Source organism: Channa argus, chromosome 12 (genome assembly GCF_033026475.1).
Source record: "Channa argus isolate prfri chromosome 12, Channa argus male v1.0, whole genome shotgun sequence".
Classification (NCBI taxonomy): Eukaryota; Metazoa; Chordata; class Actinopteri; order Anabantiformes; family Channidae; genus Channa; species Channa argus.
Genome location: NC_090208.1, coordinates 16059067 through 16079765, shown reverse-complemented (window position 1 = coordinate 16079765; position 20699 = coordinate 16059067). Strand labels below are relative to the sequence as shown.

The 20699-nt window shown below is 39.7% G+C and overlaps 1 protein-coding gene across 1 annotated transcript; it reads left to right on the top strand.

The window, feature by feature from the left end:
- Positions 1-1180: 1180 nt before the first annotated feature.
- nat8l (N-acetyltransferase 8-like) lies at positions 1181-20581 on the top strand. The gene is made up of 3 exons (XM_067523682.1): positions 1181-2209; positions 3575-3739; positions 13186-20581. Exons 1-3 carry the CDS (start codon positions 1906-1908, stop codon positions 13551-13553), a joined length of 837 nt encoding a protein of 278 aa, XP_067379783.1. The 5' UTR covers positions 1181-1905; the 3' UTR covers positions 13554-20581.
- Positions 20582-20699: the final 118 nt, after the last annotated feature.

Here is a 20699-nt window from a genome sequence, read left to right as displayed (position 1 = left end):
CATGGTTGCGACATCACCGACTGCACTTGAAGGCAGCGTTGACCGGATTCGACAAAACACTGGAAACACCGCGCATGCTCAGATCTGGCCGGCACAGGGAGACCTGCTGCAGAGCAAGATGCGTAGAAATGTTTCTTTCTACGCATATTTGTAAAGCAACTGCCCGGGTGGAGCAGAGTATGAGCACTTTTTGACTCTGCAGGGTGTCCTCCTGCTCTACTCCTCCCCTGGCTGAACTTGTGAGTAGGAGGAGGGTGAGCGGGCTGCCTTAAGGAGGAGGGAGTGGGGTGGATGCAGCCTTATCAATAGCAGGTTGTCTCTGATGATCCAGTTCAAACTAGTTCTATGGCACTGCGAGATGCCACTTTCACACACACACACAAAACCCTGCAGACTGAAAGAAAACAATTCGAATTTCCACGTGTCGTCTTCAGTATTCAATAAAAACATTAATTCTATTTTTTTTATAATGATGCAAAGGGAACGTTTGCAGAATAATATGGACGTTTCCACAGTAATGCACAATATTGGTGATGTAAAGACTTTTTTTATACAATTTTTATACATTTTATACTAACGGAGATCTTAATGTTGTATCCAGCTGTGCAATAATACGCTATTATTTCCATCCTTTTGCTCATCTTTGACGGATGGTGAAAGTATAATTGTATCAACTAAACGCCCATTACCCAATTATATTAAACGTGTCAAAATAAAAGCACACACAAATAATGTCAGCATGTTAATTCACGAAAGCCTGGCTCTGTGTAATAACAGTCACGGTTAATTACAGGGAGTGTCGGGGAACAACAAAGGAGCGCATCGAGGATCATCATCACCGCAGATACAGCACGACTGTATCGACGGTGCTTACTGTACTGTGCAAGCAGGCTACAGGCTAATGGGGGGTTTCAGATGCGCAGAAAAGCGAGATATGATCTCCATGTTAGGAGTGATGCATGACAGGAGCAGGGTGACAAAGCGAAGGGAAGATGTGGAGGAATCACTGCAGTGCAGCAGAGCTGTCAGTCAACAGCAGAGGAGCCTGAACACCCACTGCCCAAACATACGGTGACTACCTGCTGAACCCAAGGATTCATGGGGTCCTTTAAAAGCTGAAATATTTCCGAATAGGAATGTCTTTGTCTTACATCAGTCATTCCCTTCCCCCCTTTTGTCACAGCAGCATTTTTATCTGCGCAATAACACAATGTCCACTTGCAGTTATGAGCTGTTAGATTCTAACGCGAAATGTAACCATTTCATCTCGAATTCTGTTATAAAACTAAATGATAAAATATTACACAGCTTTTTCTTTTCTTTTTATTTTTTTCAAATGACTGCAGTCTGATCACCTCCCGTTTTAAGGCGTCGTCCGTGCTTTACCTTCTGCCTTTGTTTATCCTTATAGCCAAAGTATCTGAACAAAACGGGGATCCTCCTCATTGGAAAACATTATGAAGACGACCCTGCTCAGAAACAACCCCTCTCTATGCCATCCCGCCATCACAACCCCTCATCATGGGCTCACATCCTCAAAATACACACTTCGCCGGCACACATGTTCAGATGCAGAGAGATCCAGTGTGTGTCTCTCCCTCCTCCCTTCGTCCATCAGCATCTAACGGCGCACCGCTTCCACCAATCTGAGCAGCAAGGGACCACCCCAACCCCTGAACCTGAATCTACCCGCCCTGCCTGATTATAAATACAGCTTGAATCACACCGGCAAGTCTTGGTCGTCAGAAACGCTCAGGGTTGCAGCAGAACATCCCCTTCGTCTTATCCCCTTCATCATTTCTCTGTTTTTTAAGATAATCTCACCTATCTTTCATTTTCACCCTCATTCAGCGCATCCCCCCCCCCTTTTTTTCCGAACAGTAGTTGCTTTTTGCGGCCAGTTGCATGCATTGTTCGTCTCCCAAAATGGTTTGCGAGACTAAAATTGTTGCTGACGAACACGATGCTATACCTGGGACCAAAAAAGAGTCGATCATGTGGAGCTCTCCTCCGTCCAGCGCGGCTCTGAACCCCGCAGAGGCAAAGGATGTGAGGAATGATGCGGTTTTTATCCGCGAGTTCGAGCGCGGGGATGAGGAGGAGGTGCGCCGCATCTTTTACGAGGGTATTATGGAGAGGGTACCCAACACGGCGTTTAGGGGGCTCTCGCAGCAGCCAAAAACTCAGTTTTTATATGCTCTTCTGACAGGTAAGTTCCTTCTTTACTTTGCACCAAGTAGCATACATGTGCCGGCCTTTTCCATATTCATATAAAAGGGTTTAGACCCACTTTTTCATGACAGAAAAATAACTTTGATGTAATTTCTGATAATAAAAAATAATAAAGCTCTAATCACATTATAGGTTGATGTCCCTGTTGCGCTTTCTTTCTTTCTTTCTTTCTTTCTTTAATTCTTTCTTTCTTTCTGATGTTTTGATCCTAATGAGATCTCTTTAAAGAAGTTGTCTTAAATCCTACAGAAATCTAATGTTTCTCTGCACTATCTGATCCTGTAGGCGCTGCACAGTTGAGTTGAAATCTGTTGCAGCACCTCGCGGTGTTATCGCGGCTCTCCTACTGTCGGCACACACCGGCATGTTGCTCATCGTGCAACAAAAGGCATGGCCAGGCGCATGGTGCATGTGTTTAACCCGTGGGCCGCTGATGATGTGGTGACATGCCGGTGCTGTGAATGAATGAGTGAATGAATTTGAGGATTGGCCCACATGGTGCGCGCACGTACCCAAAAAGCACTCCCCCGCGCAATCATACACAGCACAGCACACATTAAAATCCCCCGCGGCGCGCACACGCACCGTGCGGGCGCTCCCCCTCCGCCTCTGCATAGCCAATGCGCCAGTCTTGCGCTGATCTCGTTTTGCTTTTGTTGATGTAAGTCTCGTCTGTCGTTAACGCCGCCGTTACGGACGTCAAAATCACATAAGCTCCTACAGAACCCATGTAGCCTACTACAACTTGGCTTTAACTCATTTAAGCCCGAAAACATCCCAACAATCTCATTGCTGTTTCTTCTTGAACTGTCATACACTGTCTAATAGAGTGAAAGGTAACTGCCCTACATTTCAGCGCTGAAGTTTCTCACTACGTTGGGGCTCTGTGGAGTAAACTAACTACTAGGTTATTGCATGCCACGCAAGAAGAAGCTGCAGCATCCCGCCTGCTTGTTTGTGTTTCTTTTTGCGCCCCCCAGCGTCGCATCCAAATAATTACTTGAATATAGACTGTACTGGTTTGATTTTACCACTAGCATGTGCACTCAAAGACCTGGAATTTTCTCAATGTGCTCCTGCTATACTATAATCTACATTTTTAATAGCTTGATGAATGTTACTTTGCCCATTGTGTAAAACTAATTCTTATCTCTCTTTATCAAAATGTTCACACCGTATAAATATGAATATTTTAATGCAACCTTTTTTTCTTACTGATGCTTATAAATGTCATATTTATCTGCTCTTGATCTTCTGTCTGTATGGGGTCATTCTGCCAAATTCAAACATGTGATTCTCTTTTCTGACAGGTTTCGTTTATGTTTCTTCCATTTTTCCATAGTAATGTGCTTTTTCGTGACCAATTCCGTCACACTGACCTGCTGTGCACCCCTCTTTCTCATGAGTGCACGCTACTACTACAGCAAGAAAGTTATACAGAATTATCTGGACTGTGCTCTGCACACGGACATGGCTGACATTGAAGCTTATTACATGAAACCCACAGGTAAGATGCAGTAAAATTCACTTTAGCTTTTCAAACTCACTTTGGCATTTGACAATGCTCCACCACCAGTGTTGATTTTAAAAGTTAATCAAGATGAAGGATGACAGAAATAGGCTATAAAAACACTCCATCCATAATTTAAAATTAAGCGCCATAACTTTGCATTAATCTGTCGAACATGACTAGGTTGGGAGAGTCTTCAGGCAGTGCAGAGGCAATGCATCAAATATGCAGGTTGTCTCTTTTATCTCCTCCTCCCTTTCTCTTGCTCCATTCCTTCCCCCACTAGCTGCCTCTCTGAGCTGCACTTGGTCACAGGCAGAGGGTGCATCACAGAGGTATTGATCGCATGGAGGAAACTGCTGATACACTTTCTGCTGTTCACTCTGTGTCGGTAGGGCTCATTTCTTCCACTACACTTCTAACTGGAAAAAATCCTTCCACCTCCAGTCTCCGCTCAAAGTATTCATTCTTTTCAGGGGTTACATTTTGGTTGTGAGTATTCCTTGCTCTGTAACTTCTTGGGCACTTTTATCCCTTGTTAACCCAAACCATGTGACCAACATAAAAAGCAGGTGTTAGTTAAGCCAGTCAATTGCCCAGCATTGTCTCTTTCTCTATGACATTGTGCCCTCTGGTCTGGTAATCCACTGGATACACAATTGCAATTTAGCATTCCCATTATTGCTGCAGGGCTGTGATGGTTTAAAGAGGGTTAGGCACCACTGCTCTTGGACAATGCTAATGATTATATCCATGCAAACTGAAAGGGCCCAGTGGAATGAACACCTGGCTACCAACATGCAGTCCTGATGGAGAGGAGCCCCTGTTGTTCCTGTCATTTCTTGTAGCATGTGTTGAGCTAAGTGTGTAGAGGACAGTGTGGCATGTAGCACATCGGAGTGTTTGATTATGTGCAGAATGCAACATTTGGCACACAGTAGAGAACTTGTTAAACTAAAAGGCCCTGGAAGATTTTCTCAGTCATTTTCTTTCTGTGAGGACAAGCACCTATACATAATTTCAGCCTGAGTTAGAAAAAAGTAAGTTATTTTACATTGGATCTCTGTGTTTGAAGTTGGCAAATCTAAAAATGATAACAATGATTTGATGAAGATTTCCCTGCATCACATCTAAACAACACATCACATCATATGAGAAAAAGTGTCAGCAATATATTGCTTATACTTCTGACAGTTATACTGCTGACTGTTTGACAGTTAAGCTCATGATAAATATTACCCAACAATGTTTTTCTTTTAATTAGCTGATACAGTAATGTTCTCCATTCGTTGCAGAGAAAATATTTAAAACAATGTTTTCATGGCCTTTGAGAAGGAAATGTATTACTATTCTTTCATTATTTGAATTAGAAAATAAAAAGAATTATTCAAAGAGAATGTTAGACAGGAGTTCAAAGAAAAGGAGTTTCATGTAGTAAATGCTCAGGTATTAAGGACTTTGCAACATCAGCTTTGTGTGATTCATCTCTACAAACAAGCTTTCATTCCACTGAGTAGGTAATATTAGCTGCTTAGCAGAGCTGTGTGGAGTTGACATTATTTTGAATAAATCTTGTCAGCAACAAAAAAGTAATTATTGCACAGTTTGGTGCTGAAACGGTACCTCTGAGACTACATTTGTGTCTGTAAAGCTGAACTACAGTAACAACTCCAAAATTTATGTCCACAGGAAGTTGTACTGTAAAAAGTGTAGTGAAACAACTAAGAAATTGACTCAAGTGAAAACACAAACTTACCCTCTCAATACTGGACATATATTGCATAAAATGGGCAACAAGACATCCAAAAAAAACAAAGGTCTGTATGTACGGTGGATGAGAGATGCATGTGTATGAAAATGTTCAAAGGACATAAGGACTGTGGGTAAGATATTTCTAGGAACGTGAGTCTTTAAAGCATAGAAACATAAGACATAAGACATAGAAAGTGGCACATGGTGGCATGAGCTCTGTGTATGTGTGTAATGTTTGATATGTTACTGTTTATTCTGAGAGACGGTTTAGTTTCATTGTTTAGAGGTTAAAAAAATTTTAATAACCAAAATGTGGATGATTAAGTGGAGCGTCACAAATGTAAATGTTACCTTGCTGCAACCCAGCAATTAATCAGCTTAGGGAGGGGGAGACTAATTAGAATGCAGAGAACGAGGTACAAAGAGAGGAAGAAAGGGTGGGGATGAAGGGATACTTCGAGCAGTTGCCAGTTCTCTGTATTTTCCAATTTACAATTAAGAAACATTGAATACATAAATCTCTAATAGCTAGACACAGACTACTTGTACTTAAAGCAGTTATCTATCCTTATACACATGCCATGACTACACCAATCAATCCTTTTAGCTCCTATATGTGTGGGTGGTGATCATTCACTCTGCTGCCATTCAAGGCCAGCTGTCGGCTTTTCATTTGCCCCCAAATAAACTGCATGTGTGAGTGAGTGTGCAGTTGGAAGGGTCATAAAGCAAATTGGAGGAACAATGGTAGGAGTACAAATGTATATGGCAGTGAAAAAACAGATGCTGATATTGTCCACAAATAGATCCATACTCAATTTAATTACTGGTCTCAGACTTTTAAAGTCAGGTTTATTTCCCTTTCTGAGTCAATATGCCATTCAGTATGTCAATTAACATCAATGATGCTTAACCACTGCAGATATTTCTCCAACATAAAAACCTACAGCAAATGCTCCATTGGACGTTCTTTTGTCCACAAGGCTTATTCATAAACAGATTACACTGACTGCTTGCCTGAATGGACTCTGATTGGACTCCTGGGATATCAAGCTAGCATTAATTGTTTTCCATTTTAGGGCTTTACTATGTCACTTAATTTTTTAAATATAACATTAATAAAACACTTGGAAGGTAAAGCAACAGCTGTTTTTGACTTTAGTGTTGTGCTCATATTTCCAGCGTTTTCTCAACAGATCTGAGCACAGTTCATGCAGGCACTAATCTCATTTAGTTGTGTCGGCTTGCTTGTTCTCTTGTCTTACAGATAATGAAAGGAAAGGTCTGTGTTACAAATACCATCACCGCAATGTTTCATCACTTAATCCCTTAGGGCCAACAATGGCAACATTTTCTAAACAGCATTTCTGAAAAGCGAAGGTGTAGGCTTCCTGTTATATTTGAGCAGTAGGCAGATGAAAAAGCCCCTCCAATGAACTCATAATTTGCTTACTTTAGGTTCCTCTGAAGAAGCTTAGGACTTAAAATGTGAATGTAATATAATGAGGGCACACTAGACACTAAGCCAAACCCTCTCTGGCTGAAAGTGATACCCACTCAGTCATACAAGCAGTTTAATGAGGCGTCATTACCACTGCAGGGTCTCATCAAGGCAGGAGACATTATAATACCTGCTGGTCAATCTCATTATAGCTCCATGTGTATATAAATATATGTGTGTGTATGCGGGATGGGTTTGAGCTCACTCTGGTTGAGGGGAGAGAGCAGCTTCCTCCCCCGGTACCTGCTTATTTTAGCTCTGAACAACAGCAAGAGGGAGACCGAAAGTGAGAGCGTGGAAAAGAAAATGTGTAGAGGGTAGGTAAGAATGGAGTGCTAGATAGAAATGGGGGCATCAGGGGGAGGAGTATACTCCTGAGCTATAGTATATATTTTGTATGTGAGAGAAAAAAGGTAAGAAACAGAGAGAGATCTACTGGGTATAACTCTGCAACAAGGCATGTTGCACTTAGCTTGCTTTCCTCCTCTTTCCCTACCTCTTGTTGCAGTTTAAGGCACAATGCCATCTTTCCCTCTTCCCCCTCTCCTCCTCCTTTCTGTCTCATCTCTGCTGAAGGTGCAGATGAGGCACTGCAGTGGCCAACTGGGTTATCTATCACCCTGACATAGAGGAAGTGATGCTTCCTCCCAGTCTGTGCAATATAAAAAAATACAAAAATGTGATTTACTATTCATTTAATAATTTATTGGAGGGAGAGAACAGTTACATTAACTCTAATAGAAATAGCAAGTTCATTTCTATGCTAGATACAAAGGTCAAATTAACAAACAGATGAAAACACCATTATTTAGGTGATTTTAAAATTTAAAGTCAAAGTAATCAAAAATGAAGTGCTGAAAGAATCACCAATTATTCTGATAATAGACTAATAGTTTATTTACCAAGAAAAAAGAGTTTACTGTAAAACCGTAACTTCATTAGTTTAGGGTATTAGACTGACAACATTATATCGTAAATGTAGTTTTTGAATTATAAACATCTTCTGTATATTAAGTGAATATTTAAACTAGTAGAGTGATTCTGGCTGACTCCCCCTATTCTAAAACTCTACATATTGAGAAACTGGAGACTTTACTAGTCCAGTGCCTGGCTATACTCTGAATGTACATGAGCATGTGTTTTTCTCTTCTATCCAGCATTCTGAGCAAGTGTAGCCAATCATTAATAATGTATTGTAGTCTCACTAGCCTCTGTTTCACATTCTGCTTAAATCAATACTGAACAAAGACACTCACCGGGAAGAGTAGATGACATGCCAACAGCAGCAACATTAATTGCAGCCCCGTGCATTTTTTTTTTCTTTTACAATTTGAAGTCTCTGGTGACCACTCTCAATGCTTGATCACGAAACACACAATATTTTAAAGCCCGATATTGATTAGTGAATAATTTCTTTTGGACAGTTTTAGCTAAATCAGCTTGGTCTTAATTTACACAGACAAAATATACAAAGGTCTTATGTAATTGGTTAGAATCACATTTTGCATTTTGATGACCTTTAACCCAGAGAATGAAGTGGGAGAGAGGGGCTCACTTGTAGCAGCTATGTGAACAACGCCATGCACACAATAAAGTGTAGAACGTGTGCAAAATGTGGGTATATACCTGCAGGCTTACATAATGTATATAAACACACACCATGTGTTGTTGGGCTGGCGGGCAGTAAAACCAACAGTGAGTGGCCAGATAATGAGCCCTTTTGAAGTAATGGAAATGTAGGGGAAGAGAGCACACAGTTCAATGCATGAGTCTACTTTGCATATTTAGTTCGGCTTTAAGGCCAAGTTGATAATAAAGGCTTCTTTTACTGTCAATTCAGGCTTTAACACACATGAATAATTCAAGTCTGTAACAGCTTTGTTGCGTGTTTGTGTACATATCTGCAGAGTGTGTCATGTGTCTGACAGTCTCTCACCCTCATTTGTCTGACAGAGAAAGAAACTGCTGATGCGTGGGTTACATGTGACAGGGTAATCCATATTGGGTGCACTCTGACCTGAGGAGGAGGGTGTGTCTGGAAGGAGGGCCATTAGGGAGGCAGTATTTTATGTATATCAAGGGGGAAAAAAATCACTCCAAATGTCCACTATAAATTGTGTACATATAATATAAGATCTAGATATAAAGTACATCAAAAGTAATTAAATGTGTGCCTTTGTCTTTAAGTAACTGTTCAAGAATAACATTTTTTGAAGTCTTTTTAGCAAAGTCACAAAACACATGGTCACAACTTATAGTTAGGACAATAAAATTACGTCTTGATCATAATCTAATACTTTTAGTATCTAATATAACGTCTGTTGTATACCAGATTGAACTCCATCAGCCAAAATAAGCAATGCCCACTCACTATTTAATGCCTGAGAGGGTCAGATTAATCATGCAGTGATGCAACAGTTTCAGCTTAGAGTCACTAATGAAACATTAATCACTTGATAATGTACCCTGCAACAATGACACACTGCAGAGAAATATAAAAATAACATGCAACCATAAATACACTGTCTGATTATTAGAACCAATTAGCAAAAAACAATTAGCAAGAATACACTGAGAAAAGAGTCGGGCCGCTAATAAGCATTCATCTGGGTTTCCCTCAAGGAGTGCTCAGGACAGAGTCTGATTCACAGAGAAGTGGACTACAGCACATCGAGGCGACATCTAGACCGAACACTTATCAACTGAATTAGCCCTCTAGGTTCCCTTTGAAGGAAACGAGAATAATCTTTTTAGACACCAGAAAAACTATTCCTCTATGTGCTTCTCTGTGTTCGAGTCTTAGAGTATGTGTGTGATCTCTTTGGTTTTATCAGCCAGTATTTAACACTCCCACACACATGCATGATGGCATATTAATAGCCTTGTAAAGCCATTAAAGAAATTACATCTGTTGCATTAAGAACACAGTAATCAGATTTTGATTATGTGAGAATCATTATGAATGATTTCTAGGGCTTGGAGACATTCCCTTTTTGTTCTGGCCCTGATTTATTTTTTTGTCTTGAGATCATGTGTATTCTTAGGGTCCCCTCCCCCTCTATAATAATGGTAGATTCTCACGGCCGCCCTCCCCCATTTGAGTTTATATTCACATGCAGCAATAATGGATCCTTTCAGACTCGTCACTATTACTGTTAGGACAGTTACCTTTCTCCTCCTCATATGCTCACTCTTTCCTTCAGAGAGGACAGAGAAAAGATTTCTTCAATGTCCCTCCTTCTTTTCTTTAACTTCCTTTTCTAAGAAAGCTCATTTATATGGCTTTTCAGCCTCAGTTTTACACAGCAAAATATAGACGGTTTATTACACTGGGAGGGAGCTACAGGAAGTGAATTACCATCCTCAAAAACACCACAGGAAAATGTTGAGTATTCTTTGGAAAACAGAGATTTACTCATTCCCTCTTTACAATCAATATTGTGGTGAGAAAAGGGATTAGGCACCTTCTACCTCATGAACTCTTATCTGTTAGAAAAGAAAAGGAGAACACGAAGAAAGATAAAATAACTGAAATTCATTCATAACGGAAAGACATTTTTTTCCTTAAGTTCAGACTTAAGGTGAAGATGTTCTTAGTACATCAATGCACTGCCCACTCCTCAGAGGGACAAACACCTCTGAGCAGTGGGTAGTGCATTGTGTTTCTCCTGCATTAAATTTACCATAGTCTAAGCTGTAGCTCTTGAGTTATTTTAGTCTGGGACTATTAAGCAAATGCTGCCATTCACAGTGTACCAAAATACAAAAGTAATTTTGTTAAGATACGTTATAGTCCAGAGTGTCACACACAGCTTACTTCCCAGTCAGTCTGTGCCCCTCTGATAATAAACCTGGTTTCTGTAAAATAGGAAATTAAGTAGCACATATGCAACAATGTGCCACACAGCACATTTTGGATCAATGTAACATTACAGTTGCATATTTGATGAATCTAGTCTTTATTCCTTTATCCTTTGGAGCCTAACATTGTGCTTCAAATACCTTTTCCTAACCGTAAATACTTCTCTGTCTGTAATGTTTTCTCTCTCTTTGGTCTTGGAGTCTTTATTTTCTCCAGGAAGAGCAGTTCTCTGCAGAAATAATGATATCTCCCTAAACCATACACTTTGACAGTAGCAGTGTCATATTCAGCAGATGTTAAGCTGCTTGAGTCGTGATGTTACTAAGCTCAGAGGTCATACTCTTCTTAGCTGTCACAAGAAAAGCAGAGTCAGAAGAGGGTTTTTATTTAGAGTAACTCATTGTCCCATGTGATTTTTTGAGGGACACAGTGTTAAGTATCATAAAGTTTGATGAGCAGCTAGGCAGAGGACGGGCTGGTGTGCATGGTTTTCTGTTCAGTTCTCATTCCTGGCAATTGCTCAGTTCAGACAGATGGTCAGGACGGCGATATGGAAATTTTTACCCGCTCCTCTCCCTGCAACACAAACCCATACACACCTAAAAAAAGTGATCATGAGACTGCCACAGGAGATGGCACAGCAGCTTTGACATCTGTCTATGATGAAACATCACTCTGTGTTTTAATGAAACCTGCATATTCAAACTCAAACATCACACACCCAAATGGCTGTTAGAACTATTTTGTTACTTGTTTAAAATTAAGGATTTGTTTTGTTTGTTTTTTAAAAAGGGAAAAAAACTACATAATGTATCATTGTACATTCAAACCTTAACCTCCATAAATGTATTATGCTGACATCTCACTTGGGGTAACAGGATACTCTTATTTGTTGTTGTTAGTAATTCAGCTGACAAGAGAAATCTCAGGTTATACTAATGCACTTCAAAATCACAATTCTCCTTACTGATTAACAAATAACTAGTTGCACATTAGGATGTCAGAGAGTACTTGGGTGTACCTGTTGCCACTGAAACTGACATGAGAGTTGTCGGATTTTAGAAAACGAAGCAACTGGATCAGCTTTACACAGGTCCTCAGGGGCATCAAATCCCCTGTAACATGCAGGGATTCAAGCCTCAGCCTGATGGTAATGTTATTGCCTGTTTGTGTGTCGTTTTGATGCAGTGTTGAAGTAGAAAGGATTCAGCAGAAATTAAGGAGAGACATCTTTATGTTAAAGGTGAAGACACACAGAAAGAATTAGGATTCAGAGATCACAAACTGACACTGAGGAGGGCTGAGATTCTGATTGGTAAAGGGAATTAGACAAGAGCAGCAATCTATATCCTTTACTCATTTAAAAACCTGCTGATTAAGATTCAGAGCAGAGTCATTTCATAATGGGGATCTACATTTACTGACATTTTCTCTTTATGTGTTTACAGTGTTTATTTTAACACCTGATGTGTAGTTTGCGTAAATGTGTAGTTGCGTTTTTTGTATAACATACATTTTTGGTTGTGTTTCTCAGGATGGGGGGGTAAGTGACTAGCTCTGAAACTACAGAAACATAATAGAAACAAAGACATTTCAACTAATGATAGGGGAAAGAGCCAATGAGAAATCTCAAGTTACATCGAGGATGTCAAAGTGAGCAGCTTAAAAACTGCAAGAGAAATATAGATCAATATTAAAATGGGTGGATATTCAAGCTCCTACCCTTACACTGGTGGAGGGGCATTGTCTAATGATATTTTTATCTGTATTAGTCTAACCTTGTTTGTCTGTCTCTATGTGTGGTCTTTTTATCTGTCTATCACCAGTGTCTGACTCGAGTGTCTGATTTATTAACTCTAGAATACAGAAAGTCCCTTGTACAGTATAAGTAAAGATGCCAGTACTTCCTCTGTGTGTAGTTTTAAATTTCTGATCTACTACACAGCATATCACAGAGTGGCGAATGCCACAAAGCACCAATAAGACACTGGTTTCTGCCCTCATCATTCATCCCTATTCTGTACTCATTCCCTTGTTCTCTCCACTTCATTCTATTTAAGCCATTTTGACAAGATGCACCACAGTGCTTACAGGACTTGCATTGACTTGAGTTTCTGGTACTTTTTCTAATGCACTCCTCATACAACAGGGGGAAGTTTTCCTTCCAGTTAATGATCTGTGATCCAATAATTTAGCCATGGAGTGTTTCTAAGACTTTCCTGCAGCCTCTTTCCTGTAGAAAATATTGGGCACAAATATTTCTGTCTGGGATTTAAAACATAGTCTTGAGCTAATTTTATCTAACATATTCTGTCTTGTTTGTGACAGGCTCCTGTTTCTGGGTAGCAGTGCTAAATGGGCGTGTGGTAGGACTTGTGGCAGCCCAGGGCCGTGAGGATGACAACACAGTTGAGCTGCGGCGCATGTCGGTGGACTCTCGCTACCGGGGCAAAGGCATCGCAAAGACACTGGGCCGTCGTGTGCTGGAGTTCGCTGTGCGCAACAATTACGCCGCGGTGGTCCTTGGCACGACAGCTGTCAAGCTGGCAGCCCACAAGCTGTATGAATCGCTGGGCTTCCGCCAAACGGGCCAGAGTGAGGACTACAGGCTTCCCGGCATGAGCCGCTCACTGCTGGAGAGGCTCTTCTTCCAGATCCGCTACAGCCGCTACCGCCTGCAGCTCCGTGAAGAGTGAGAGGTGACAGGGAGAGAGAGATGGAGAGGGGGAGATGGAGAAAGAGAGGGACAGAGAAAGAGAGAGCAACAACCCTCCTTCACCTAAGAGCCCCAACTACATCCTCTCCTCTGACAGCTTTTATTTATTTTGTGTCATTAGAGATATCTTCAAGTAATAGTTAACACTACTATTTCATCTTTAAAGTCACTAACTTTTTTTATTATGCTTTTGTTGTTGTTTGTATTTTACTGTTACAATTTAAATGAGAGTTTATTTCTTTTTCCTCTATTTTATTAATCTATTTTTTTGTACATTTAACCCTTCCTTTTCATTGTGGGAGATAAAAAAAATTCATAGAAGTCATCTTACTTGCACCCCAACTAGGCACCCTCCCAGCCCCTATGGTTTTAAAACAGCGTGAATCTGATCAATACCCCCTTTTATTTTTGCTCCACAAAATCCCTCCCTCATTACCCTGGTCTTCCCTTCCCTCCTGCATTCCCTTGTCCCCACAGCAAAACTCAACAGATAGATTTAAACTCAGGACAGTGCAATGAGACATTTGCATTTGTTTCACTGTGGGTGGACATAGCAATGGGTGGATTTGGGAGGTGTGGATATGGCTTCCTTGAGGGCAAAAACACACAAAACATGCCGGGGGGATTTGTGGTGTATACTTAGACACTCTTTTACAACGCTCTGCAATGTTACATTTTGATTGCGCATTGTAGACAGTGTGATTGCCCCCTCTATATACACCTACTCTTTGGCTTTTAGCCATTCTCTCAAGACACCATATTGAAGCACAGCGAGAGTGTGTTTCTGATGCCCGTAGTGAGGGAGAAGGATGACAGTATGGTTACCGGAACACGCACAGTGTGTGCTGTCCTAAATGGACCTGGATCAACACAGTGCATCTTCCTCAAACACACTCCTCTTCCTTTTCCTCACTTAAGAATTGACTGCATCTCTCCTTCATTTTAATTAAAGAGCTGTGAAGAGGGTGTCTGATTGGTTGAGGTGACAGGAGGGTGGAGCTTTCTCACTGTATGTCACACTGACAGAGCCCAGGATATAATACAGCTGCATGTCAAACCTTTGTTTATGTGTGATTGTAGGGAATATATGACTGTGTGTGCGTGTGTGCGTGTGTGTGTGTGTGATGAGGCTGTGGTCAGACATTAGACTACATCTCAACTGTGTATGATAAACAATGAACCTATTTTTATTTTGCGTGAACAGACGTGCATCTTTCTTGCTATAAGTGAAGTTTTATCTGACTAAACATCTTTGTATATTACTTATGAATTGTTTACAAATTGAAACAAGATAAACCAACATTTTGCATAAGTTTAGTATTTGACTGATAATTATTAATTTTATAATATTAAACACAAATTACCACATTGTAATATGCAAATTGTACTCTCAAAACTACAACAACTACAAAGTGGCTAGAGTCTATGCTCCACAAACTTAATCCAGGATATTGGGGAACAACTTGGGTAAGAGATGACAACTAGCAATATTTGCAAACCTACAGTACATTACTGAGCACAAATAGCAAATAATTATTAAAATCAACATATTGCCATTAGTATCCCCCCTCCCCATGTATTTCTATTGTGTATACAGTTGAAGAATCATGTAGCAAACAAAATGTCTCCCATAACAAGTCGCTCCATCTCCATCCAAACCTTACAACCAGCAGTAGATTCAACCATCCACTACTCTGAGTCTTGGTTGTGACATCAAACTATGTGTAAAAAGCAGAATCTACAGAAAAAAAAAGAAAAAAAAATCACATATGAAGAAAAAAGAGAGAAAAAAAATTAAGTACAAACATAATTGTCATGAAGTTAGCAATGACTCTCTTTGCCTTTCCCTCAAAACTCTCCCTATCTCCCATTCATGAATCTGTCTGCAACCCTGGGCTAGACCCCACACCTTCTACCAACCTTTGACCCTCCCCGCCCCAGTCCCCAAGGATTACTTGCCCATCTTTGCATGCGCCACTGAGCCTTGCTGCACTGCTTTTAATATTCCATTTGAAGCTTGTTGGACCAACCTTAGACCCCCCTCCCCTACTCCGATGTCATCTAGGCAGGATGCAAGAATGACATCTGGTTATTTGAGTATGGCTATCATACGAAATACACACAAAGTGAGTAAAAAAATGTGTTGGCACAGACATAGGACATACTCACTAACTGCCTGGATGACATTGTGCCTCCCAGCCAACCAACTGTAGAATGCAAAAAGCAATGCAAGTGTGGCATGCCTCTGTACCAAGTGTGTGTACGGTGCCTGCCCTGAAAAAAAATTGTAGAAAAAAATTAACTGATATGTATACTATATATATATATATATATATATATATTATAAATATATATAATGAAAAAATGCTTCTTTTTTAGATTAACATAAACAGAAATGTGTGTTTTGTTTGGAAAAAATAATATTGTACCATTTGCATGAAATGTGTCTTTGAATGCAAATATAACTTTTAGGAGAGACACCCTAGCACATGGCATACAGTGGAACCATAGACTTGTCATTTTTAATGGTTTATTTTATTTTAATTATATTAATTTCTATAATCAATGCAAAGATGTGAAATAAATACCGGTCACTAGCCAGTGCTCATAAATCTTTAGAACAAAACCAACCACTGTTAAAAAGTTGCATCCCACTCCAAAAGGTTTGTAAAATCCAAATTTCAGATTTGTCACTAGCTGGAGGGTGAAAAAGTTACTTTGCCTTCCTTGAGAACATTGGGTTTGAGGGCATATAACTACATCCCAGAAAGCATCAAAGCACTTATTATATTCAACCAGATTCTGGTAAGGATGCAAAAAACGTTGTAGGACTAAGGTCTTAAGTGGGAATTTGAGGAATAATGCAAATGAAAATGTGTATTCCCCATGCAGTGCAAAGTGTAAAATCTTTTCATTCATTATCAGTGAAATGTTTGTCCAATGGTAATAAGGTTTCTTTCACTTTGTCCCACCCATTTCCCCTATGGAGTTCTATAAATTAAATTTAAGGCGCAAATGCACTGAAAGCATGAAACACTGCTGTTTTTAAAAACACTTCAGGTGTTTTCATGGAGCCAACATGTGGAGGATGCCTCCCCATGCTGATGCATCTACTTTAAACTTTGTTGCTGTTGTAGACCAGATTATATTTTGTGACATTTATGAAGCAACAGCCACCACTGACTTCATGTAGTAACATAGGATTAGCTAGCAGAGTACAACAGCCAAAGTAGAATAAGTGCACGGATGTGCATTCTTGTATGTTTGCTATAAAATGTAATTAAATTAAAATCAGATACCACTATTGTGAAATGCAGGTTTTAGGGGCACTGAAACATCTGATTTCATGAAAGACCATAGCAGAGATACAGTTGGAGTGTCAACTGACTTGTAAGTTATAGTCACAAGCATGATTTGGTCTTTGCTCTATGACTCTGCCCATTACTTATAGGACTTCATTGAGATCTAAAGCTTAAGAGTTAGAGGGGGTTTGCTAAAGTGGACAGAAAACTAAATTGTCTGGAATTTTGTCAGTTCTAAATCATTTCTGCCGCAGGAAATTTCTGCTGAAATTTAAAATACTCCTTTAATTCTGGGGGAAATTATTATCTTAACTGGTACAGATTCTAAACGAAGGAAACATTATTCAGAACATTTCTGCTAAGGCCTTATGCACTGGAATCAAACACTAGTGTTCAAATATCTTGCGGACTGCATGGTTCAAGTTAGTTAGAGGTTGTTTTTATGAAGTGCACTGACTAAAATACATTAATGTATGTTTTCTACTTTAAGTGAATGCTATGCCCAGTGTCATCTCAACTCATATTTGCAACTGGTACTGCATACTTAATGTTAGAATGTAGTAATTAAAGTGTATGCAACTTCTATCAGAGTGTAATTTTAGTTACAAATGATGCCGCTGTAATGTTCTGCTGATGTACAATCCAAAAACAATGTCACATATTTTTTATTTGGTTTTCTGTTGTTTGATTGAGTGCGAGTGTGCTTTCCTAGTGGTTGAGATTTAAGAAGGTATGCTGCATAAAGGCCTCTCCAGCTGGAGAAAGCACTTTTGTCAAGAGTGCTTTAGAACCCAGAAATGAGAATCTAAAGGTAGCCACGGGGTCACAAGCTAAAGCTACTTAACCCAAAGGTCAATTTCAGCAGTTTTTTAAAATCATAAAATGTGACCACATTCCGGTTTGGCTCTTTAAATACCAAAACATTGAAAATATTAATATCTGTCAATATCAAAATTTCATTCAGTTTCTCTACTGGTGTAGGAGCATAGAATTTCAAACTACAGAAATGTAAAGACCCTGTGGTGGGTGTGTTTTATTAGTCTGATGGCCCATGCCCAGCAACCTTGGGGAAGAAAAGTCACAGGCATGAATGTAAACTGCCAAAAGGTTTAACAATGATTTTTACATTTTGAATCTTTCCATGTTGCTATTTTACTTTCGGAATGAAAAGAACCATCTAAAAGCAGTGAAGAGCAGCTGTTTTTTTTCCTTTAAGTGACTACACCACTACATTAGATGTTAGCCATTTTGTGTGATTGTAAATAGCTGTATCTTGACCTACTGCTAATGTATTATTTACTGCAACCTATCATCTTTGCTGGTTTTAAACATTTTTGTCTCAGAAGATGGCTGTCGCCTGGAATGTTCCACCTAACAAGGAGGCTGAGGGGTGAGGGAGGAATGTGCCATATTGGCAGTTAAAAGGGGTGTGTGGTGGTTGGTGGGAGGAGGTCTGCAGAAACAGAGCTCCACAGCATGGACTCCCTCTCTCTCTCTCTCCCTCTGGTGAGGACTTTTCTTCACTGTGGCAAATACAAAAGGACTAACTTTGGACTGAGGCCACAGGTGCCAAGAACACATAAGCACTTGTAGCACAACTGTGTCTTGTTTTGCTATTACAGTACAAGCAGTTCTGATTTTTTACATTTCCTATGAAGAATATGGAAAATGTTTATCTTTCTCCTCTATTACTGACTGTACGCATCGAAAGTATAGGTACAAAACATGATAACATAATGTACAATTCAGACTACAAACCATAACTATTTTTAAAGATGGAAATTTGCCAAAGTTAATAGTTTCTTCATTTTTATTGCTTATGTGACTATATTTTATTTAAATTGGCCCAATACTTACATTATATTATTTGGAAAAATCCAGCCCACGTGCCATCTATTCAAGCAATAAATATAGACAGACAAAATCATAAAATGACATACAATCTATAGGGATCTTATGAAAACATGATATGCTGCATTGATGTTGTATCCCTTAAGCTGTACTACAGTAATTAGTGGCAGTAATGCTTTTACAGTATTAGCATTGCTACATCACTACTCATTCTATTCAAGCCTGAAGGGATGTTTGATTGTAAAATGGTTATTTTTTTGTATTTTTCGTTACAGAGTTGTGAAAGATGTGTTTTTTAAACTCAAGGTTGAAGCACACAGGTGTACCTCTGCATACAGTATTTGTACAGATGCCATTTAGAAATGGGGAAAAGGACAAGAGGGGGATATTGGATGAAATACTAAAATGAGCAGTTCAAGCAGACAGGAAAAATATTGCATGGCCACATTCTCAAAGTGCTATCTGTTGTAAGTTCTTCAACTAATCTTTTATTTAACCAGAAAGACTATGAGTTTGATTCACTTCATCTCTGAAACAAGCACTGCAACTTTTCTATGACCCCTCTGGCAATAAGATCTAAAACATGCAGTAGCTGCCATAATTAGAACTCTCAAACTGTACTTCCTTTTTTCTTCTGCAAGTGAGTAAATGTAAAGTTGTAAACTATGTTTTACTGTAAATAGCACCCGGAAGCTATTTTTACTCCTTTTCTAACAGAAACTGGATTTAAAATATATAAACACATATTTTAAAGATATTTGCAGCACTAATAATGAGATTCCAGAGTAGCACAGGTGTTTTCATCCGTACTGCTTTACCATAATCACATACTACTTGCAGCCACTTTCTGGGGCTACAAAGCACACCATCTAAGCCCATGTGTTTCAGTCCCACCCTGACAGGATCAGACACAGCCTTCTTTGTTCTGCCTGTCTGCTTGAACTCTCAAGTCATCAAAGTCTAAAAACTGCAACAGCAGCATCTCTGTTAGCTTATAGCATAAACCAGCAATAGCCATCATTATCAGTGATTCTGAACTGGGCCATCAAGCTATATCAAGCTGTTGCAATGCAAGGGGCTCTGTCTGTCTTGGAGCCCTGTCATGGCTGTTGTCCGTTGCCAGGAGACTGACCCGCACAAAGCACAGCAGGGGATTGATATGCAGCCACACTGTTGAGGGGGAGGCAGGCAGGTCAACCAGGCGGCCATGGCAGACAAATAGAATGAGGAACTGGTGAAGAGATAGATGGACTTGGGGGGAAGGGAGATAAACTGCAACTAAGGGTTAGGGGGCCTGTAGGGGAATGAGGGGTACTTTGGCTACAGTGAGGAATTTGAGGAAAGAGGTTCTTAGAAATGTGAAGTAGTGCAGTGAGGCCCTCTGGGTTAAAGAGGTTACATGAAGAAATACAAATTTAAAAGAGGGATATCAGGGTCAAAATTATAGAGAATGGGATTCTCATGCACTAACGTGAAGTGTGGTGATTTAGCAAATTTAGGGATTCCCAGCAACACTAGGTTTGAGATAAAGAAGCCTTTCAGACATCAAGACTGTAATATAATGTTGGTTCTGTTGGTTTATCCAGTCTGCCTCAACCTCAGCAAGCCTGCAGTGACAACCTGGTTTTATTGGGGTATATTACCATTCAGTTCCCTTTCTGCCATTCCTTTAGAAGACTGCTGTTTTACGAAACTGGGATTACAATTATAATTGTGATTATTAACCCTTTATTTTATACTGACAACAATTGGAACACTGTAAAGATGTAAAGATGGGAATTCTTGCATTATGATGATGACTCAAACATGGATGTACATATATTGTATCAATTAAAAATGCATTGCATTAAGCTTTTATATGCTGCAACAGTAAACTGATTTTTGAAATTCATGTCAAGAGAAAAGAGAAAGGAAATGAATCACACAGAATATTTTGAGGTTAACATTAGATTTGAAGCAATGTAAATGGCAAT